This window comes from Anopheles marshallii, chromosome 3, assembly GCF_943734725.1.
Source record: "Anopheles marshallii chromosome 3, idAnoMarsDA_429_01, whole genome shotgun sequence".
Classification (NCBI taxonomy): Eukaryota; Metazoa; Arthropoda; class Insecta; order Diptera; family Culicidae; genus Anopheles; species Anopheles marshallii.
The window spans coordinates 67,451,878-67,476,490 of record NC_071327.1 but is presented as its reverse complement, the minus strand read 5'-3'; the positions used below and the strand labels follow the sequence as shown (position 1 = coordinate 67,476,490).

Genomic DNA, 24,613 nt, shown 5'->3' with positions numbered 1-24,613 from the left:
TGGAGCTATTTACATTCTTCGGCAGAAATTAGCATACTACTTTCCCCGGTTAGCATAATAGCACAGCGCAACAAATTCTCTACGCTCGTACGATGTTTCTGGTAGAAAGTTTCCGGAAGAAGGAAACCCAATTTGGTGACTTAAACTAATCTGATCGTAATGTGATGATACGAACCGGCATTGGTGAGTACGCCGGGGGGTTCCGTGTGAGTAAGCTTGGAGAAAGGTGCACTCCGAACAACGGCCCGGAAACTAACCCATCCATGCCGAGGCCTTTACTTTATCATATTTATATATACCTAAATACGGTCTATGTGTTGGTATTGACATACTTATCAAGTCCAGCTCCCCAGCCGGCACTTTGTCCGTTGGAAAAGAGTTGGAGTTCAGTTCTGTTTTCGCTTTGCTTTCTCGTCCTTGGCATATTTGAATCTACATCGACAAAGTGGGGCAACTACCCGGACGCCAGGAACCGAGGTGTCGGATGCGGATGCCGAACCTGAGCTGGGGCTCTTTAGGTGTGACAGCTGTCGAAATGCAACCATTATGCAAACCCCAATCGCTTTATCACGGTGAGAAATTTTGCAAATTTCTTAATTTCAACTGTTCTAGATCTCCTCCTGAACGCTTGGTAACGATCCACCTAATCGGTGCTCTGACGTATTGTTTGATTGGTTATCTGCAATGTAAAGAAAAGCATCGTTAAACAATGACACGTTGTTTGTGTGTGTGTGTATATATTACAATGCTACGACACATTCAAACGAAACAAAACGAGTAGGTAATACAAACAAGAATGACAGTGAACAAAGAGGAAGTAAAGCATACAAGCCTTTCAAAAGAACAGAGATGCTACCAAGAACCAAACAAAGAGAACCACGATAAAAATACAACAAATATGATAAAAGTCTACACGAACACTTCAACAAAACTAAACGACCACACGATAGTCAACACAATGGTGAAAAAACAACGATCAAATACAGTACAGACAATTTGTAAACAAACGAGCAAAACTGACCTAAAGCAGATGAAGTACAGAGAGTGCAAATGATCTAATCGGTCTGAATGTGTTCGAAGTTGATGTACAAAGTGTTTGAATTGGACTTCCTTCGAACAGTCTTCGATTCGTAACGTTACTTCTGTGGCTGTTGGGTAAGCAGGTGGGTCACGGATCACAGATAAGTTGCATTTGGGCATGAGTGGAACACAGGGAAGGGATGGAAAGCGAGTGGACGTTACGAACCGAAGGACACCACCAATTAGATAACTTCACTCGTCTGTTCCCGCCGTTAGAAAGCAGCCACGGACGATGCCGAGAATGCATTGGTACCGCTCGTACCGGGGCCGACGGGTGAACGTTGCCCATCGTCCGTACCGTTACCGTCCGATGCGGAACTTTCGCTTAGCTCAAGCTGACAACCTGTAGCACAATGTAGCATATCCATGAATATGGCGGTAATGGAAATTTGGAAACCCCAATCCACATCCCCGCCGGGAAGCGAATATGAAAAAGCAAAGTTCAAGAAAAGAATTAAGTAAAAAAAAACCGCGTGAGAATTTGCAATACCAAGCAGAGGCGAAAGAAAGCGTTATGTGACACAGCGGAATGGCACAAATTGAGTGAATATTTGGTGAATCCGTGGAGTACACAACGTGACAACACCATTCTTCTTACCTAGAACAACAGCCTGTACCCGCGCCCGGTCCCGGTCGATGTAGATCGCTGTAATTAGGAAGAACACACCGCCAAGTATCTCCACGAAACAGGTGCTAAATAATGCGTACTGCAGGGCACGGAACTTGATCAGCGGTGGATCATCATCCGGTACGGACTGGAGCAACCCAACGGTAGTATTTTCGGCCAACTGCGACAGAACGGCTATTGTTTGCGTCGGTTCGAGGTTCATGTACGTGTCGACGGATAATGCGTCCGCACTCACACGAATTACTCGTTTGATGGCTTCCGATATCTGTGCGGGAGGGAAACGGAAGGAGAAAAGATGTTAAACTTGGTTTCGTTTTTTATTGTTGGCAGCAACACTTACCACACCCACGAAATATGGACTGCCGGCATCACCGAATGCATGGGAGATAAGAATCTGGAAAGCTTCCGCAGTTGATCGTCTCGTTGGCACAACGACATACTGTGGGGTAAGATTTAAAAAACATATAAATTTCTGGCCCAATTTGTAAATCATAAACAAATGATAAAAGGGAACATAAAATGGATTAATAAAAGCATATCTGAGAGCTTCACGATAACGAACCGGTTTGAGACGAAGAGCATCAAAACTCCATGAGACATTCATGTTTGCACTATTGCCCCACAGATGGCGCAACACACATTCGAGAGAAGAATGCGTGAAAAAAACGTCAGAACAGACAACGCTCGAAGCCGTTGCCGTTTTCGATTGGTATTTTTAAACGCAAATAAACATCGACCTTCTGTCAACGTTCGTGCGCAAAAAAGACAATAAACAAAACCATAAAAAAAACAATACAGCCAAATGTACAAAACGAATCACATTATGGTTTTGTGTGGTGGATTTACCATCGTCACGGTTACAAGAACATGTTGCTAAACGTAGCAAAAACACGTACGGAAACCGTAGATCTTTCCTTCCTTCCGTGACAATCTATGCACCAGCTAACGACGGAAGTGTTCCACCATTGAAACCAGTTCTAATTGGACAACTAGGGACGATCGTAGGATGAAGGAATCATAGAGATTTCTATCTTAATAGGACGCAGTACTCAACAAATGCAAAAATATGTCTCAAAAGGTGCGTTTTGGGATGTTGCCATGTACAATGGCTGCAACAAACAGCCTCTTGCCACCAGACAAGCGGATCAAGTCGTCGAAATTTTTGGAAGCTCTCAGAGATGATTAAGTTATTAAAATGGGGTTATACTTTGCAGTCAAAGCTCTAATGAAGAAACGTTACAACAAACCACACACAAACAAATCTACATTGTAAAACACACACGCACACTTACACATTAAAATACTTTCACCAAAAAAAGAAGTTAATTTAATTTTTCTTCATAAAACATAAAATACAAACAGTTACATTGAAAAGACAAAGGGTTCGTTCAAAGCTTCGTTCAAACGGAAATTGAACGTGGCCTGAAGTCCATGAAATGAATGCAACTCCCCTGTAATAAATTCAACCAACACTGTTGTGTGGAAGAATTATTCAGGAAAACTTATAAGGGGAGAAAAACAGGAAACGTCGGGTGGTAGAGAACCCGGAAGTAACTAATTTCACCGGCGACTGTCTGCCGTTAGATTTCCATTAAAGATACAAAACGTGACTGTTATTGCAAACTGGCACGAAAAAAGGCACATTATTGCCAGACAGTGTCCAAGAAAATATTTCTTGAGAACATAAAGCCTTTTGAAATTAATTTCTTTCTAAATCTTTTTCTGGGCATGATTAGTTGATTAGATAAAAATTAGACAACCACAAAAAATGTTATACGTTTAACGTACCATCACCAACCAACAGATTAGATTGTCAACGATTTTATACAACGTTTCAATTTGGAAAAGGAAGCGAAAGTGTTCTGCGTGCATGTAAGTATGTGTGTGTGTGTTTGTGCTGCAAACCGGACGACCGACGACCAAAAAGGACACACAAAAGCAGCGTTAAGGCGACGTACGCAACTAGCAGTGGTAGTAGTCGTGTCGGTTTGTAGGTGCAGATACAGATAGAGAGAGAGACAATATTAATAGCAGCGAAAGTAGTACTCTAGTAACAGATGTAATATAGCAGCAGATGATCAGATACAGTACGGAGAATGCGGTGATTGTGTCTCTTACCAGCAGAATGTCCGCTACGATCGCCCAATTGAGATTGAGGGCGAGTTCGCCGAAAAAGATAAGCGCGTACGTCGCGTAAATATTCACCCGCACCATGAACATCGCGCCGACCAGCAGCGGCGAGCTCAGCAACAAACCGACCGCACAGATGTACGGATCGGCCTTCACGGATTTCTCGTTCAAGCGCTGCGACAGGTACGATCCTAGCGGCACACCGATAATGCCGGTCGTCATCGTAATGGCACCGAATACGAACGATACCCTTTTTTTGTTTTTGGTGGATTATTTACGCATTACATTGGCCAGGAGCATAGATTGTCACGGCAGGAGTCGCGAAGATCACGCATTACGATATGTGGCAAATAGGACAAACAAAACGGAATGGTAACACCGGATGGATGATGGAAAAACAATCGAACACAGCGTAAATACATGTACGAGGGAGCCGAAAAGAAACGAAAAGAAAAAGGAAAATTTGATTAATTTTGAAAACTCTGTAAAAAGGGCATAATATGGTAAATGAATTAAATTATCATTTAAAAGGGTGAAATGACTTCCCAAGCCATAGAACAATCGTAGCAAGCTATCTCGATCTAAGCTCGATCTCCATCGTGTTCGTTATCGCGTGCACTCTTGAGGTAAGGCTTTTCCAATCCTTATGCTCTATGCGAGCCCCTTACCAGCAGCATATCGGCCACGATCGGCCAGGTTATGTTGAGTGCTACCTCGGCGAAGAACACCAGTACGAAGCACCAGCTTCCACTGTACTTAACCACCACCAGTGCGACGTAAACGAACGGTGAGCTGGTGATCAGTCCGGCAGCACATATCATCGGGTCAGCATGTTCGTAGTAGGGCCGCAAACGGTTCGACAGCAATGTGCCGAGCGGTACACCGATCAAACCCGCCAGCATCGCTACGATTCCAAAGTGGGACGATACGCTGAGCGAGAAAATAGCGATACGTGCGTGTAATGGTTAATCTTTGCAAGCCACAGGTTCCTCTTCCCGGTGGTAGAATGCTAAAAAGAAAATAAATCGGGAAACAAGCCGTTTCCCGTAAACCCGACCCCTCCCCTGAAGACTCCTGTGAGGTGTCGATACTTACTCGTTCAGTGTTATATGTTCATTGCCCGGTTGGGATATTAGACCAAGATGAATGAATTTGGGTCCCCACCAGGCCAAAGCCCCAGTCACAAACGCCACACAGGTAAAGCCAGCCGTCGACAGCATGAACGAATGGTTGCGAATGATCGCGGCGATATCCGCTTTGTACGAGGTCGCCTGCATGTGATGGGTACCTTCACTCTGACCACGCTGTGGATCCCGCAGCATTATGATAAGGGCGACCGCGATCGCACCGAGCACCGGCGTCACACGCAGCGACCAAACCCACGAATTCATAAGGCTTGCCATTTTAGCTCCAACAATGTACCTACGGGAAAACGGAAAATAACCATTGTGTGAATGTCTGGCCACTTCGGGGAAGTATTTTCCTTCCTTCACGGAGTCCTTTTTCTTACCCGCAACCCGATCCGACCGGAATAGCGAAGTAAAACAATGCCAACATCCTCGAGCGCATCTCACCGACGAACAGGTCGGAGATGATGGTCGGCGCGATCGTACTGTAAGATGCCTCCCCAATGCCGACCAGCGCGCGGAAGGTGATGAACCATCCGAACTGGTTCATGTACGACCCGAGCAGGGTGGTCGTGCTCCAGAGCGAAACGCCCAGCACCATTATCCACTTCCGGGAGTACCGATCGCCCAGGTAGCCGAACACTGGCGCAAAAATCATGTAGGACAGCACGAACGCGGTCTGCAGGAGGCCACCCTCATCGTCACCGATATTAAAGTGATCCTGTATCTCTGTTAGCACACCTGAAACGAAGCAAAGCACATAACAATGGCGTTAATCAACTGCGATAGGAGCATCATTATTTAGAGGGTTTGCGCGAAAAATAGGTTCCATCGATCCCGTGTCTAATGGAACCACAGTGAGATGTTAATGGACAGCACCTCGTGGGATGTACGATGAGTTTGATCGTCATAAGACTTGCAGTGTACGTCACGATATGCGCGGGCTAAACAAGATGAAAACAAAATGGAACGAATCGTCAAAAAAATGCGCTGTTTTCGGCACATTACTTCCGGCTGACGCAAGTAAGTACGAAATAAAAAAAATAGCCTATATTAAGGCGACTTTAAAGCCAAATCTTTAAAATAATAAAAAGACTCAATAAATAGTTCGTCCAAAATAAAAGCAAACCTATTGTCACAGCTCATTAGAGTAAATGGAACAAATTTGCACACTCTCGTACGAATTAAGCATTTCAACGGTCAGGACGGGGTTAAACAGGTGCTTAATATGCTGTGCATTGAACTCTACACTCCCATACGCATCCTTTTATATCGATCAAATGCATCGTACGATCGAGTGCATGGCAAATGGCTCGAAGTTGTGGTTGGCGCTGTAATGAATTTAATTGTCGGTGCTTTTTTCACACGATTCTTGCACTTCTTTTCCTCCATTTTGTAATGAATTAACCTTAGCTGTTCTGCTGCTTTATACGTTGGGAACCTCCCGGCGGTGTATTGGTAGCGCTGCCGATTTTCACATGACAAGACCGATCTAAAATCTCATCCGGACCAATATCCCGCTACGGGTAAATAAATGTCAAAAAAGGTCAGCTAGGGCTGCAGCCCTCAGACTTTCTTGAGGTTGTTATGCCGAAATAGAAAAAGATGAACCTCAGGTTGTTTAGTTCTGATTCAGTTTTAAGGTTTTGTGCCGCATTCAAAGCATTCAAGATTTGGCCGGTCTTATGTTTCATCAAACCAAGTTACGTCTCTTCTTTAAAACTGAGACGCGAATACCTCACACGATCGGATGATCAGATCGCGCGATGTAACAGGAAGGGCAAACGACTCGCAGACGACTTTGAACCATTGAAGGACTAACCTCCGGCACAAGAGTCACAAACAGCGTAACGTTCGAAACCATTCAATGCTGACACTTTGTTGAAGGAAGGCGCACTGCCTTGCGCCGGCAAGTACCGAGCCGGTGACAGTTTCGTGAATGGTTTATTTTTATTTCCTTTCCATTGCGAAGCGCAGCCAAAAAACAAAGATGGCCAAGGAAATGCCGGGGTGGTATGACACCGGTTGCGTCATCTTCGGTAAAGAACTCGGTTTGAACGTCGTTGGAGAGTAGTGAAATAATAATGTTAATGTTAATATTATCACTAATACGAATATTATACATGACAGAGGGTGGTTGCTTCTACCTTAATTCTTAAAAGGCCCTCTTTTATCTTCTTGGTGGTGACCTCTTTTGCGACCTCAGATAAGTCTTCTTTTATCCTTTGTTTTTCTTCCTTCAGAGATCTTTTTTGCCACTAAATTCAGAGATCTTCGTGAGGTATGTTTTTATACGAATTCCCTGCCTCCAGGTGCTTAACCCAACATCATTTGGTAGTCATAAGCTACAGCACACGACCAATTTAACCACATTTGATAATGTTATCTGTCGCGTTGTAACGGCCTCGATGAAAAAAAACCTGGTGTCTACGATTGAAGAATTTTTCAAACTAAAGTCTCATTTTCGTTGCGAAGATGTCGTGAAGCATGTTCTACAGATCTGTAACTTACAATCAGTTATCTCTTCTGAGGAATGGCAATGAGCCCAATACAAGCCTAGTTCCCGGTTAGTAGACAACACACAAGCTTCAACACAGATGTGACCTCATCGTTCGGTAGTCCAAAGCCACCTCTTTGGAATAGAGACTCAGATTCATTCAAGGATTCACTCAGATTTACCCACCACTACCGACATTACTACCTTCTTTCAAGACATGCGGTAATTTGAGGAATTCTTCAAGAAGTACCACATGATAGGATTGTAAGCCTTTGCCACTGACCTGATATCGCTCCCAGTTGCAACCAAAGTCGGTCACGTTGGCACATTGCGGCCTGGGAAAGTGTCATACACACGCTAATGGAAGGAGCAAACAGTCATGGCAAATAATCAACACTCTCGAACGGAGTACAGCACAAGGTGTACGTCGGTGGGAAGATGTACCCATGGACACGGCAATTTGTCTTTTAAATTTAATTGATCCAGCAGTTCACCTCCGCACGATGGGAAGCCCCCGTCGTCCAATTGCCAAAGGGCCCAACCGCCAACGACTCTCTTCGTCACACGCCATTTGTGCGGTAATTGGCAAATTGGATGTGGCACCGGTGAGAGGTTAGAACAAAAGTCAACCTATTGGCCCACCAAATTGAATTATGATCGAATTCGCGAGGCCAATGAAGAATTGGAAATTTTAACCTTGGCAGGTTTGAAGATCACCCGTGCTGTACATCTTTCGCCAGATGCTTCAATTCTTGCGGTGTGAATTAATCTTTTTTTTTGTGATGATTGTGCGCGTTAGACGATCGTTTTGGTTCGTTGCCAGCCACACATACAGGCTAGTTGTTGCGGACTGGGGACTGGGTGTGTTTATTTCTGAGTCATTGGTTTAATTAATTCCAATGCATTGCAGATAAACAAAACGGCCGCCAAATGGTGTGTGGATTGCAAACATGGTCGATCATACGATACGAGAGGACCTTGAGAAGAGTCTTCTCTTCTTTCTAACGCTGGCAGTGAAAACCCTATGCGACGCAATTTTCTTATCCACATTAATAAACGCAAGCAAAAGTAGAGTGAAAAAAACAACATAACAAGCAATGTTTTAGTACATGGTACGATCAAGATCGCGTGATCGAGACACATGTGCGCCACGGATGCAACGGCGTGCAGCAGCCACAAAGCTTTGAAAGAAATGCGTTTCCATAAAGCATAACCATGAAACTGCTCTTAAAAGAAAAGAGAAAAATGCGTTCCTTTTTCATCCCCACAGTACGGCGATGCGGCGGAGTGCATTCGTGCCGGATGAAAAGAGGCAACGGAATAGAGCACAATCATTATTAAACCAAGCGGTAGGTGTTCGAACTCGGAACAGAACGTTCGATACGGATAATTTGACTTTGTTTGGATGGAACGGGATGAGGATGACAGGTCGAAGGCGAAAGAAATGTAAGCAAAAGGTTCGGCTGGTTTCCGTCACATCTCCGTGAAAGATGCACTCCGCCGCAATCTAAACAAATGCACTGAAGCGATCTCCTTCAAATTGACGTTCCGATCGACACTGAGGGCCACTGTCGAAAGGAATATATTTATCTTTTTTTCCCGATGTCTACAGCATAACACAACACACACCTAACCCCCGAACGGAACCCACATTCGATGTATTGACTTAAACACCTCCAGAAGGTTCCAATTTGAGCGGGGAGCAAAATATGACATGAAGATCCCCATATTTCCAGCGTATTTTCAAACAGATCGGGCGTTTTTTTTTCTCTTTGCTTTTAAAGCCCACCAGCGAAGAGTGACATTACATCATTACTATTGAGCTGCCGCTTTTTGCTGCAAGTGTTGAGAAAATATTGAAAGCCAGAGCTATTTTAGCTAAACCCACCAAGAAGCGATGCATCGGGCTGTGACGAAGCACCAGGCATCAAAGGTTGGAGGCGTTAATTGCAGGTTGGAATCCATCACAGTGCTCCGGATCCCCGGAAGATAGAGCCGAAGAGAGTTCTCGTTACTGATGATTGATCGAGTTCAAACCAAAAATTTTCTTCTTGGTCTTAATCCTGGTTCTTTTCAGACATCTCCCGTGACTTTATAGCTTGTGTGCATGATATCCACATTAACCGGGCCATGGTACCCTTAGACATTCTTTGTTTTATGCTCTCACAGACAGTTGTTAGGGAATAACAACCTAAGGGAACCCCGCGTGCCTATATCAGTAGCACTTGTCGTCGTCGGGAAGCCGCGAGCCCTTGGAGAGTGGATCGCACACCCTCATTCTGCTGTTTTACAGCTGGCGTGTTAATAAAATGATTTATTCTCACTTCCTCGTAACGTTACATCTGCCACGATGCGGGATCATCTTAAGTACGTGAGTGTACAGTGAATCAAGTGAGTGGATTGATATTTGAAGTAGCCGTACCCATGTTTGATTGATACATTGCAAAAGACATGCCACGACCGTGACTCCATTACCGCATGGTCGAGTCCCCACAAGTTGTTTGCTTTCGTAATCTTCACCCCGGTCGGCTCTTAGGAAACATCTGAAGAAGGGAGGGCATTAAATTAGGTGTCCGGGTTGAGGTGGCACGGAGGCCAACAATCTTATCTTACCTTGAGAAGAATGTAATTTAATGCACCCCTATGTCACTGTAACCCGTAAGTCAACTATCGCGACCGGAGTCTAATTAATATCGGACTGGTACTAGAAAAATTGCAACAAATCGCTACTAGTGAAAGGTGTTGGCACTGGCTAACGTTACCTTCTAGAGTATTTGTTAATTTACTCTCGATGCTTATGTTGCACTGTCCACACAGATGACTCTCCAATGTCGCTAACAACCGACGATGGCTTACGTCTCATCAGGTGTATTTGTTTTCTGGTGTTGGGAGCTTATTCGCTTACATAATCGCCACATGTTGCACTGTTGCACCGTGCGAAAATCGTTGTGCATAGCAAAAATCATAGCGCGTGTGTGCGAGAGAAAGCGAAGGAAGAAGCGCATAAAGTTCATTTTATTATTAGCCCGCGCATTAGCTTTACCGAAAGGGAGCGGAAAAATGAAATGCCAAAATGGCCACCACCGGGGTACACCGATGGACTGACCCACATCGTTTGGATCGAGCATAAATTTGACATAACTTCATCTTTCGCTTTCGCCACCGCTAATCGACCGCATCTCGCCAAGCGTGAACGAATACGTAACGTGTTTCGGCGAATTGGTGTGATGTGGGGTTGATCTTTACAAAAAAGAATTTTGTTGCTATCCAAATGTTAAAACATTTGGCAAAATTTATGATAAATGTTTTAATTTGATTTATTCGATGTCTTTAAGGTTGGTTGTTATAATGTATTTTAATGTCTTAGGTATCTGTTGTTGGAAAACCTGTGTCTGTCCTCACAAGACAGAACCACCACCAAACATAGCCTCACAATATTCTGACAGACCCTCAAAGATCTCTAGAAGTTGTTTGAGCACAGAAAAGAAGGAATTAATCAAGGAAAGATGTGCAGTCAGAAGCTCAACAAATAAGGTGATCTTCATGATTTTTGAAAATGACAACTGCCTCAATTGTTGGATTCATGATATTCTCACAAGAAAGCATATTTATTCAACGATACGTGTGAAAATAGCCATTAAGGAACAAAGTAATTGACATTAGTTGATAGTTTCAATCACAATAGTTGAATTCATCGAGAATTTCTGGAATTCTTGAAGTTTACTCTGTGAGCTCTAACTTCCAACAAATGTCTGTGGACTGATTTGCATTTTGTACCAGAAATTCCTGAGCATTTAAGCTTTGAGACAATGCTATAAGACATATTTGATCACCAAGAACTTATGAGGTAGTTGGATCGATTCATTTACTACAATACCTTATCTCACTTGAACTCTTTCGGGTGATATCCAGGTTGCCTAACCCCAATATATCATCATTACGCTTGCGTTTGAGTTTCCTCAGCTCGGATTCTAACAAACACTCCCGCTACCCTAATCTTTTAATCCACAAATCTGGTACAACAATTACCGAAAAAAAAAGTACCTCAGACTCGAACTGACACAAACTGGTTAGACATTGCCTCCCTTCTTATCAGCTAAACTTGATCTTAGCTCTGTTGTGGTTTGCATATCTCAACCCTCCGTGGTAGAAGACACGTCACTACTCCTGCCAGCTCGAACGGTAGTGACGACGCGCGTCAGCACGTGAAACGTGTTCGTCTGTTGCGATGAGACAAACCCCTTACGGTTCCCCCTTGGTTGACGCTAGTGTTTGCGGGTGGCGCCATCACCAATACGACACAAATTATCTCCGAGTGTTGTGAACCTTTCGGAACGATTTGAACGGATTTCATCGTTCAGTCTTGTTCCCATCAACAAACGCAAACCACACGCGGGAAATAAGGCGTACGCGAACACGTATGCATGGGTTAGGGAGCAACGCGAGCAACGGGGAGAAAAGTGTGGCTAAACTCGCAAGCGCACCAATTTTAAACCCCAAAACAACAGCAAAATAACGACATACCGGCAATTTAAATACGCGGCCGAAGATAATAATAGCAACTAACAAACCGGCCCCAAACTTTGAAATAACGGACGGCATCACTGTGAAACCTTCGAGCAGCGTCCGCAGTGTTGTGTTGCGAGAGGGCCGCCACCGATGGAAGGCCGCATCGGACGCGGACCCCAAAAAGTGACGTCATGTTTTCGTGCTAATCGTACGCCGATTGGTCGATTTCGGATCGCGCCACTTCGGAAGCTAACACAGTTGTGGGGGCCGTTTGGCCCATGTGGTTGTGTGTGCGTCTGTTCTCTCTCTTCGGTTGATTCCCCCTTAGCTTTTCCCATCACTAACAGCTCCACGCGATCCACGCCCGTAGCGTTTGCAACCGCCGATGCGTCTTTCTCTTTCCACTGGGTGGCTCTCTTGTCGACTTAAGAGCGCGCAAAAAAAAACCCAAAGTTGCCACACAAGCCCCAACAAATATGCAGCAACAGATAATGCGGAGCGCGAGAGCGTACCGTAAACCCTCTCCGGGGAGGGTTAAAATTACTCAAACTTGCCGTAAAGAATGTGCGAAAGCCTGTGGTTTTCTGTTACTGCTGCAGCTTCTACGAGACCAGCTCGGGAAACAACAAGCGATCCAATATGATCACTTTGCGTACATTACCGGATCGTGCCGGATTTTCACCCAGTTCAAAAGGGGGGGTTCAGGGACCGCAAAGGATAAGCACGGAATGGATGCAAAGCATTTTGCATCTTATTCGCGACATGCAGTAGCAGAGCGTTAATTTCAAATGACGTTTAAAAATAGTCACCGGTTCCGAGGAAAAAGTGATTTCGCTGCACGCAGAACTTGGATTGGTCCGAGATGTTACAAATCGGTTACTGTTTTCTGCCATAGAGCGAGCGGATGATGCAATGTTGGACAGTCAGAAGAACATTAAAATTAGAGCATCTCAGTACTTTAAGTTAACCTCTCAGTACCTCATTTATACGGATGATCCCGATAAGCGTCAAAACAATCGAATGACACAACATCCTTGAAGTAAACGTAAACATCTTCGGACGATTAGATGCCATGAATGAATCGATCTAACGTTCCGGTGGTGCATTACTCACCAACTAGCACATCCCATACATTTATTCTAACCGTTGGAATCATCGCGTGATTCAATGTTTTCGTAAACATCGTACGATGCTGCACAACAATATGGCAGACGATCGTACGCAGGCGTGACTGTGGGGCGGAAGACCTTCGTCATAGGCGAATACTTGGAACACGTGAGCCATACTGATGAGATGCAGCGTGAGGGGGGGATGGTGAATTAATCGTACGATAGGACCATGCAACTCATGCAACAACACCATTGAATAACAAAAAGTTTGATTAATAAATAATAAAATATGTTAAGCTTATATTAAGATTCTAACCAAATTTTTAATACTTAACTTAAGGGAACTTCAGGGAAAAAAATCGGAAAACTTGATGAAAAGTTAACTGTTTACATGAAAATTAACATTCTTAAAGATTGGACATTTTTGACAAAACTAAGTTGAAATATTTATATTTAATATGAAATATTAAATAATAGAAAGAAAAATTTATAACACGGGGAATTATTATTATAATTAAAAAAAGGACATAAAAAAAGTCAAATATAAAGAACAGCAACGTTTTATAAACTTAAGAAAACGAAATTTGAACAACAAAGAAAAGGAGAAAGGAAACAAATAAAAGGAAAAGACAAAAAAATCAAGAAAACCGTACTTATTTGTGACGATATCGTAAAAATGATAGTAAATTACAAGAAAAGATAATCGAAACCACACAAAATCCTAAATAAATCAAAGCACAAACATCTATCCAAAACTCCCAGCGATACAAAAATAGCTTCCACGCTTTGCATCCATTCAAGTGCAGCTCGTGATTTGCATCATTTTTGTGCCGACCAATGGTCCGAACGCCCACCACCGCCGCCTGTGTCCAGGATTCGCGGGGGGGGGGGGAGTTCAGAAAGAACGGCCAAAGCAGGAACTAGTGGCGGGAAGTCAAGCAAAGAAATGTGTCGACGGGAAGAAGTCCCCCAAAACGCAGTACATGCGCGCTCATTAATGCTTTGCTTGTGTTGCCACCAAGCGGTGGAGGGAGTCCCGCGGCATATGTCGCACACAATGCGTGGCAATCGGCTGAATGTCTGATTGGTTTCGCGTAAACTACCACGTCATGTATCGTACGATGTTTGATTGCACACCGGAACCGTTGAAGGGCCGCGTTCCCTGATACGGGGAGGCGCACTTCCTTTCCAATCTCCAAACCCGTTCCTAACGTTATCTTCTCGTATGGAAGGAGGCAATGGGCCACACCCTTAAAGCAGTAAAAAAATGCTTAAAACCCCAAGCAATGCTTTCATTAAACACATAAACTCCCTCTCCGTCTTTTTGCCGTTCTTTGGCGAGTGTTTTTACCCAAACCGAGAGCGTACAGAACGCGCCTTTGCACCGGATATGATGCCAAACAGGCAGCGGGATTACGAAAACACCAAGCAACTTATCTGCGAAACGTGCATATTTGCATCTCCAATCGGGTTTTCCGATCGCATTCGATCGATCGGTGAGTGTAGAAAAATAAAACTTTTCTGCGTCGAAAAACGCCATCGTCCATCGTTTGTGTTATTAAACGTTTCTACGCGCAGGTGTCGGGTTGCACCAACGCGGATGATGATGATATAATTATCGCTAATTGTTGCTCACCGTATCAACGCCGCGTAATAGAATGCGCCAACCGCACGAACGGCTCGCAGTATGACGCGTTGCGACACAGCGCATTGTCGCGTCCGATATGGACAGCAGCGATTGTGCGAATGATACCGTTTGGTAGGAACTGCTCCAAACGAAAACGCGCCACTCCTTCAGCTCTCCTTTGCGCGATCAGCTGCCGCTTATCAAACGTTTGATTGCCTGGCAATCATATGATCGTGTGATGCAAGTGATACGTTTCTGAGGCAGCGGCTGTACTTACGGTGATGGGGCAACTTTTTTGCCATAGCACCAACACAACAGCTGACCGTAGTTGCTGGTTGTGCGTGATCGTAGAATTTGACTTGAATGAATGACTTTGAATCTCTAGTAAGAAAGATTAATTAATCTTCAATGATGTAGGATGAGTTCGAGACTTAAGAATCAGCTCTTTTTTTCTTTATCGGCACAACAACCTCAAGAAGAGGTCTAGGGCTATCATTACTGGCCTTCTTTGACTTTGTCTCCACATAGTTGGAATTAATCCTACGTACTTGAGATTGGTTGGGATGGGATTTTAGATCGCTCCTGTCGTGTGAAGACCGGTGCCGCTGCCAATTACACCACCGGGCCCCTGCAATCACTATGGATTAATGATTGTGTAGTACTTAGGGATGAAATAATTTTAGAGATCTTTTAGCTCTTATTTGTTGGACAACAATGGAGGACTCGCTACGAATCCCTAAACCTGCAGATGCCCTTCAATAATCATTCATCTTTAGAGATCCTAAGATATTCATGATCTTTTACGCGTCGACGTGAACCGAATGAATTTATGAGTTTTCTTATAGAATGACTAATATATTGAGATCTTCATATGAATGACTCTCGGAAAAAATGGTTCATTAAGCACAACACTAGAATTAACATAATTTATATTATTTTATTCTATTTTTTATTCTAAGCATTAAAATAATGCTTTTTCCATAAAAATCGAGTTATTTTTGTGTGATGCTGTGATGTTTGTTCAATCAAACAATTACTTTCCTTATTACTGTAATCAGCGTTCTATTACATCGATGTTTTCATAACCACAAACACATTCAACAAACAAATTACCAAATCGAGACCACATCTCCCCGGTGAAGAATGAGCAAAGAGCCCCCAACGACACAGATTGCTTCATCCGTAATTGAACACCGCTCGCGTGCGATCGATTGAATTGTAAATATTGCATTCAACAGCGTCAAGCTGATACGGCTACATAGGTGCCACGATCAGTAGACAAGTAGCTTCCGCGTCACTTGAATAAATACGCCCCAATATACGTTAGACGATAGGAATGTTTCAACCTTTTTCCGGTTCGATCGGTAGAGTAGTAAGAATGGTCCGTCAGCCTGCTTGACTGGGCCGTGTCACGCACGTAACGCGATACCGTACGACTAGGAATTGCAACTCTCGCTCCCAAGCATATTAGAACCGGTATCCCACTAATGTGGCACCAGTTAAACATTCCCCCGATCGACGTCGGAATGTTAATACGGGAATGCATTGTGCGGACGTCCCGCCGTGAGGATCGTTTTGGATATTTGGAAAGAAATGCTACCGATGCACTTTTTTCACGATTGCACCATAACATCAAATGGGGAAAAGGTTGAGATCGCTCGTCGGGAGTTAATTTTTTAAGCTTCGATTGCTAATTTGTCAATTCCAATTTATGTGTGTTTATAAACCCTTCGAAGTCTATAAACTTGAGTCAGTTTGAAGAGCAATCAAAACAGAATTTATTGATTGTTGATTAGCGGGAATTGTAAGTTCTTCACATAAAGCAAATAAAATTTGCTTTTAAGTGGTGTTTATTTCTGTTGTCTAAATCTTGAGGTTGACTAACCCTCCGTTCTCCCTTCTCCGTAAAATAAAAAAAAAACATTCAAATAAACCATTGCTCAGCAGAAGAATCTCTCGAGACGTATCACCACGGGATTAGTGGTCCAAACGAGCTTACAACACGTGAGGAAAGCGGGGCAAACATAATGCACCACAACTGTAGACCACAGGTCCCCGAAAAACATCCCACCAACAGTTGTGAGTGACAGTCGACATGCGCCACGACATGATGTAATGAGATGGGACCAGCGGTGATAACCCGGCTTGGAGGCGGTGGGGTTTATGTCGTGATGGATTCCATACCGCTCCAGTGTGAAGGAGAATAGATTAACCACAGCACAGAATTTAAATTGATCGACGATTTGGAAGCAGTAAGCCGCCCACAGCTTCACAACAGCAGGAGGAAAAATGCATTAGCTGTTTAGGCTGTTCGCCACCCACGACCAGCCAAAGATCCCCAAGCATTAAGGCGGGTGAAAAATTTAATTTAAACTAGAGATAATTTATGTTTCTGTGCTGTGCACCTCTGCACCGGGGGTCCGGGTGCATCACATGAAATGCATCTCTCGCCCACATCAGGAGCAGCGAAAGGAGATGCTTGGAAAGATCTCTCCCTCTCTCTCTCTGTCTACCGTCTAAATGCATTTAGACTGCAGTTTCCGATACCTTCGCCGGAGCGTTCTGGACGATCCGGTAGACACAACGAAATAGCCACAACATTAAAGCAAAGCATAATATGTTGGGATATTGAGGGAAGAACGTTAAACATGATAACACCACCGGTAACTCTAGCTGATGTTACGGATAACTTATTACCCCGCAGTGGGTGTTGTTCCCGAGGAATAGAAACCAATTTAGGCCCACACTTCACATTTAATCCAATGTCCGGAAGGATAAATTTATGTTCCTCGCTGGGCGATCCTGTGCTTCAGCATCACAGAAATAGAAAGTTTATAAAGATGTTTCGTCACCGAATGGTTCAACCTGTCACATTAAGCTGATTGCGGGATCTTTGAAAAGCGTTGTTTTGATCCAATCTTTACCGTGCCTGATGGTTACACTTTTGTGGAACTAAACTAACCCCCTTTACATCCACCTGGTACGATCAAACGCTGTAACCGCCCGTACGTAAACAAAACGCACAACTCCAAAAACCTTCAGAGGACCGATCGACGACCACTATTGACACATACATCTCCATCCGTTGCGTTCGCGAACATTCTTCTCCGTTCGCATGATTGCGCCCATAAAATGCGTCTATTTACCTTGCCTACATACGCCGATCGTTGTTCGGAGCCAAACGTTTGTTGTCTGTTCTGTTGCGTTGTATATTTTTTTGCGTAACGTTCCATCCATCTACGGCCATATTGGGTTGGTGCAACTTGTGCAGAAAAATTACCCCTTTTTCTTTGAGGACTTCGTCTCTAAACGCCGGTTTTGCAGGTGATGAAGAAATAAAGATGGCTTCCAACAGCTGGGTGGAGTTGGAGTTGGACATGAATGAACCGATGGATCTCTGAGCGTGCCCAAACTTCCGTCACGTATCGTAAATGTAGAAGAAATCGTTAGTCAAACACCTTGTGCGGCACCAAAGTGGATGAGTGTTTATTTGAATAAAAAAAAATATACGGAAAGAACGAATGTTCTCAGGAGTTCTGAAAGACTGAGAGGTTAGAGGAACTTCGAAAAAAAAAGATAAGGTGTACTAATTCCTTAAGTTGAATTTCTGATCTTTTCCCTACGTCTTGGGTATTCTTCGTCTAATGGGCATCGCAACTCTTTCGAGCGAAGCTAAAATATTGCCAGTCCATCCAATTAGCAGATTTATCACCATATGAATATTAGCACTCTACTCACATCACGCAACGCAGCCCAAAAAAAAAGAATACATCATGTCACGGACAATGACAAAAAAAACGTCTCCAAAAACAAAACAACTACATTACTAGTTCATCGCGCAAAACTGGCGCTACCCAGGCCCCGCACATACGTGGAACGTGTCGCGGTCGACATACACCCTAAACGCAACAGGGTGAAAACAACAAATTGCAATAAAAAAACCCCCCCTGCCTGTACTTTGTCGAACCTGCGGAATGGCCGTATTCCGGACAAGGTCGCTGCCGAAAGCAGTCTCAGCAATAGTCAGGCTATGACTATGATGGTAGAGGTGCTGTTTTTTTATGTATTCACCGGTGACCATACCGGGTTTGTGCATCTGCTGCTCCGCATTCATTTGGCGGTAGGTAAATGGAATTTTTATGCCGTGGAACGAGTGACATTGAAAGATATTCAAAAAACGCCATCTCCCGCATGGTACCTACAAGAGAGAGATAGAGAGTGAGAGAGTTTATGCATTTTTTAGCACTTAGTAAGAGCTAATCATGGACCTGTTTGAAGGCATTTCACGTACGCCTTCAGTAAGCAAATGAACCTTTCTGGCCACATTTTTGTTGTTGCTCTGTCTAACTAAGAGTATCGTTCGACGCTTAGTATGTTGCATTTGCTGCCGTCGCCCGGAAAAGAAAGTGACGATCGGACACAAAACGAAAACTACGCGAAAACATCCTCTGCTCCAGAGCAACTCAACCAAAACCGACATTGAAGCACCCCGAAAAAAAACTCCTCTAGATGATGATTTTCCAAAATAAAACCAACCGGAAAATCGAAGTCGAATAATGGATAGTGCTTCGCTATCCGTCACAGCCGGGAGAGAAATTAAATCCGGTACAGCCGGGTAAGTCAAGTGAAATTTGGCTTTTACTTTTCAACATTTCGACGCTGCCCATTAGTATGCGGACTGGATTCTATTTTTTCCATTTTGGTTAAATTTCCTTATTTTTGGGAGAGAAAAAGGTATCTCTTTCCCCGGTTATATACAGCTTGAACAAAAAACATTGCACTAAGGTAAAAGGTAAATAATTATACTAATGGGCATCGGGAACCAGGGGATCGGAATGCAAAAGTGAATGAAATAACAGGACAAAGTTTCCTGCCAAAACAACTGTGGGTGCCCAAGGCCATTCCGGGATAAGTAATGAAATCATTTCACCTTTTTCCACCGGTACCGGAACACGATAAAGCGGGAGAATGGGAATTAAAAACAATGCGGTCGAGTGTGGCCCACTCGGTAAACCGTGATCCCATGCGCATATATCGCGGTGTGTTGTGCACGAGGAGACAACTTTCTTAATTGGACATGCAATCGCGTCATCTCGTACGCCAACACGGACAAAAGCGTACGCCTCCGGTCTAGGGTGGATACCATGTAGACAGCGTGAGTACGTTCTTTATAGCCGTTTGCTTTCCGCTTAATCTTCCCTCCAGATGATTCACGATTATTTGCATCAATGCTTTGCTTCCGCGGATGTAAGCTAAAATAATAACAACAAAAGAAAGGAGTTTTAGATTTTCAAAGCTGTAATTTCTTCACGCTGAAAGTGCAGTGTAGTTGCAGTTTTACGGACAGGGAAACACTTCTCTGACTGCTCCATGTCCCAAACACGATGAGTTCCAGTGTGCTGGAGGCAAACTTCTAGCGCTGCTACTAATTAATCCAAGGTTTTGTAGAATGCATTCGTATGAGAAAGTGAAGTGAATCTCAAGGATTTTATGCACTTGGGAAAGAAAGTGTATGCAAGTGAATCCAATTAGAAGCAGCTGAAGTGCTAACCAGTTAGAAGATGCAAAGGGGAACGTACGAAGTAATAGCAAAGGAATTATTCAATAACAAACAGAGTGGGAGAAACATTCGAATTACAATATTATTCGAAGTTTCCCAAGATGTCTCCACAGTGCACGATGCCTGTCCAAATGGAACGAAAGCAAACAAACACAATTCAACGTTGAACTCTTGTGGAGTGCTCTTAAAGTTTTAGGAAGAAAATAACACCTTTTTCGCCATTGCACAATAAACGGTCTTAAGCAAAGAGTAAACGGCGCACAGTGGAAAGGCGCGTGAGCACAACGCTCAATCAACTGCAATCAAAACGGAACGCCCTCGGGACGATTTGACAAAATTATGACTGACAAATGGGAATTTGAACACTAGCACTCCGTTTGGGGTGTACAATCTCATAAGACTATAGGCAATACGTTCGATTCAGATGCTCGGTGTCGGTGAGGGACAAACGTGTCATGTAAAGTCATTATTCTTGCAATTCGCCTCAGATTGGGAAACGTATTGTGCACAAAAGACACGTTATCCAATAAATTTATCGCGCCCTAGTGCGTGTTGGTGCATCAATTTATTGCGCTTACAATCCACTTTTCCGGACAAAAACCCAGACGCACCCAGGCAGGAACGCTCACAGCGAACCGTAAAACGCGAGGGTCAGGATAGTTGGTCGGAACAAATCGTTCGATAACGAATTTCACCACCAGAGATCCTGCTGTTCCCGGTGGAAGATAAACGCATTTATTTGTAATACCCATAATCAGAAACGTTATTTGTTTAGCGATAGTCTGTTCCCTGACCCCGGGGTGAATTTAAATCCTGCAGTGTTGCGAGGGATTTTGGGCCGGGAAAAAAATAACTCTCCCTTCAAACCCGGGCGAAACTTATGACACGCAGCGAGGATAATATATTACGGCGAAAGGGGGAAAACAGGCACACTACACTTGCATGTGGTTTTCCTCTAAAAAACACACACACACACAAAACGTACGAAGAACTAAGCCACGTAGAACGCGGTTGCAGTGCAACGGGGCGTACCGGGCGTCGATGCATCAGTGGGAATTAACGTGGGACGCAGAAGGAATTATGATGAGATATTGCTTCCAAAGGTCTTGAAGGGCTTCTGCGGTTGGGGTATTAATTGGGAAAAAAATGAGCGAGCTTAAGAGTACGAGATAAATGTCCCAACATAAACGCACAATGCAACTGCTATGATATGAAAGAAAAAAACTCCGAGAAAAGAGAAGAATTGAATTGATTGTTCAGAATTGGAAATATAGCGTGACTGACAAAACTTATCGGCTTGTGGTTCAATGATGATAACCGATTGGGTTGGGGTCCACGAACTGTTGAGGGTTCTTCTTCCATAAACAATATGTCCGCAGATAGCGTGAGTTGAAGATAAGACTGCGGAGAAGATCACAATGATTACATGGTTTTTTTTTCCAATAAACAGTTGTCTTCCCGGATTTCTCGTGAAAAAAGACCATATTTTTGGTGTACGCCTTCCACATTTTTGTCCTCTTCTGCACATTACCATGCAATCTTGAAGAATTAACTGTTGCCAACAAAACATTCAACATTTTATGAATGTGGACCAAAGGGAAATTTTGGGAGTCATTGCTTATACATTCATTTATGCATACAGCTATCATACAACCCACCGTGTTCGAGGTACCACCAAGAAAGGTTCCACGCAAATTGCAATAATGTTGGAACGAAAAGGGAACCACCCGAAAAACCGTCCCGCATGTTGCGTCCACATTAATTGTACGCTTCGGGATGCATTCCACGAGCAGGAATTAACTACAAAGCAGAAATTGAATGCATTGCGGAACGCGCTCATCCACAGTTCGTCTGCAAGTTTTGTCTTTCCCATCACAGCAACCTGTTGCTGTGTGACACATCGTCCGCAGTTGAGTGAGTCACCGAAACCTAGACACGGCCCATACGGGTTTGCATTTTATGAACATGCAAATAAGAATGAAATGTGAGACACGCAAGTAATGGTAGAAGACCCGTAGTGTTGCCACTTACCCGCAATCGTGAACCGATCCATGTAGTTGATGAGGTTGACAAAGCATAGCACGATCACCGTGAACCACGCATTGGCACCGATCGTGCCGGTGGTTGTTGTAGTCGCTGTGTCCGTATCTTCATCGTGCTGGTTCCCCCGTGCCTCGTGCAGTTCGCCTTCGTCCATCGACGATGTTACCGAATCGGAATCCGTGGGCATTAGGCGTTGCTGTGAGTTGGTGGCTGGAATCTTCCCGGCCGGATTGGACTGAATGCCGCTACCAGCACTGGGAGGTACTGTCCCCATCATGGCGGTGGCCGCACCGCTACTAGCGTTCCCTCCAGAAGGCATACTGACTGTCCCGTCCACTGGATCGATCGGAGGTTCCGATGCAACTTTGCTGTATCCCTGACTGGAAGGCATTCGAATGTGAGACACCGCCGCACCGGTCAAAATTCGGTTCACTTTCGCGACCGCTAATATGTTGAGCGATGGCGGCTGCTGATACGGGAAGGTAACTCGGTGATGCTTTCCTTCGCTCTTAACGCCCCCGGGGTCCGGGACTCTCGACACGTCGTGTACGTAAGGAAAGTGATTATGTGGCAAAACGGCCAGCGGGCGATCGTACGATATTGTTACCCGAATGCTTCGCTGTTTTCCTCTCTCTTTCTCTTCGCTTTATCCTACACGCGGCAGCGTCGGCACTTTCTTCTTAACTACGCGTCACAATGTAAACAACACACAAACACACACACGCACGCACGACTGCACGCGCAAAATTAGCAATCAAAAGCTTGAACGGTGTTGGTGTTGCAGGCAGCACAGGAAGATAGAGCCGGGAAATCGGAATTCTTGCCAACCCGCATTTTTCAACCCTGCCCGACCGGTTGCACGATATCGGTGGAGACGGGATCCGCTGAAGATTCTACCCTTCGCAGGTTATTTTTACCAAACTAACACACATGTAAACACACAAACACTTCGCGAAAAAACCAGGCCGCTGCTGCTGCACACTCCGTAACCGCGTTATAGCGCACAACGATATGTTTTGCACTGGTATCTACGATTGAAAACTTTTGTTCTGGTGTATCGATTGGTGTTCTTTAACAAACCGGGCCTGTTGGCACTTCGTGACGGCCTGACTTGGTGGATTGAAGCAAATCTTTTACGCTGAAGGAGCGTGCCCAACCACGTCCTACTGCCACGAGAAGTGGATACGCTATAATCTCGGTTATCCGGTCTCGGTTTTCGAACAATCCGGTGGAACCGTCATGAACCGTCGTTTATACGCCGTAGTTCGGATGTTCATCTGCTGCACATCTGCAGCAACATGTGAATACATAGGACAAACAAATGTTTTAGATACAAATAATAAAAAACAATCAGTTTTATAATGACATTAGACAGCATCTTCAAAATATGAAATATTAATTTTGGTTGGATAAATTCTTATTTTGGTTTGGGCAATGGTTTCGATCCACAAAACAAACTACTGGCGAAATATTTATGACATAATTTGGACACATGCGTGAGCCCGGTGTGCTCGTGCTCGAATAATGTAAAGCGACGAACAACTGCTCGAAAGCTCAGAATCATCTGATTTTGACAATATGAACCGCTCGAAAGCTGCACAATTCAAATGAATAGCTTACAAAACGGTTAAAGAATTTTTGTGTTTTGCTTAAGTTTTGAGTTTTGTTGATTTGTTTTCTTCTTGATGGTTCGCTCACAGTTAAGCACATCGTGCTGGCATGACATGGTGTCGGTTACAAGGATATTCGGTGCTCTCCTCCATTGCATCCAATCTCAACCAGATGTAGCCTTACTTGATACGAATTAGATGCTGCATTTCGAGTCTTGGTGGTGTCTTCTGATTCGTGGGAGATTGTGCATCGTCTAGGCATTAGTTCAACGACGATATTGGCTATATGGACGCAGTCAAGACAATGTTCAATTGATTAGCAATTTACATACCCAAAACAGAAGCAAATCTTATCATCATACCAGTAACAGAACAACGGCAAACAATCAAACGTATTTGTCCACTACGATATCTCTGTTTATTATAATAAAGTTTGATAAATGTTGGTTGTTTTGGTTGCCAGCAAATTACGGCTTGCTGCTTTCCTTTCATCCAGCACGCGGCTGCTTGTTATAATGAGTGTGGCTGTTTTGTGCGCATCTGTGTGTGTTTGTGAGTTTGTTTGACTGCCTTTTTCTCCTGCCGAAAGGAAAACACTTTACACGTCGCACGTCGCATATATAATACAATGCACTTTACATTATCGTCATCCTCCCTCGCAGGACCTCTTCTCTGCTGGACTCTGGAATTCGT

At 44.0% G+C, this 24,613-nt stretch overlaps 1 protein-coding gene across 1 annotated transcript; it reads right to left on the bottom strand.

Annotated features, from left to right (window-relative positions):
• Window positions 1-608: 608 nt before the first annotated feature.
• LOC128713060 (protein spinster) lies at window positions 609-22,701 on the bottom strand. Its single transcript, XM_053807923.1, has 8 exons — window positions 22,299-22,701; window positions 5,349-5,706; window positions 4,934-5,260; window positions 3,827-4,088; window positions 2,049-2,147; window positions 1,679-1,973; window positions 1,334-1,423; window positions 609-679 (listed from the first exon to the last, which is right to left on the bottom strand). Exons 1-8 carry the CDS (start codon window positions 22,699-22,701, stop codon window positions 609-611), a joined length of 1,905 nt encoding a protein of 634 aa, XP_053663898.1.
• Window positions 22,702-24,613: the final 1,912 nt, after the last annotated feature.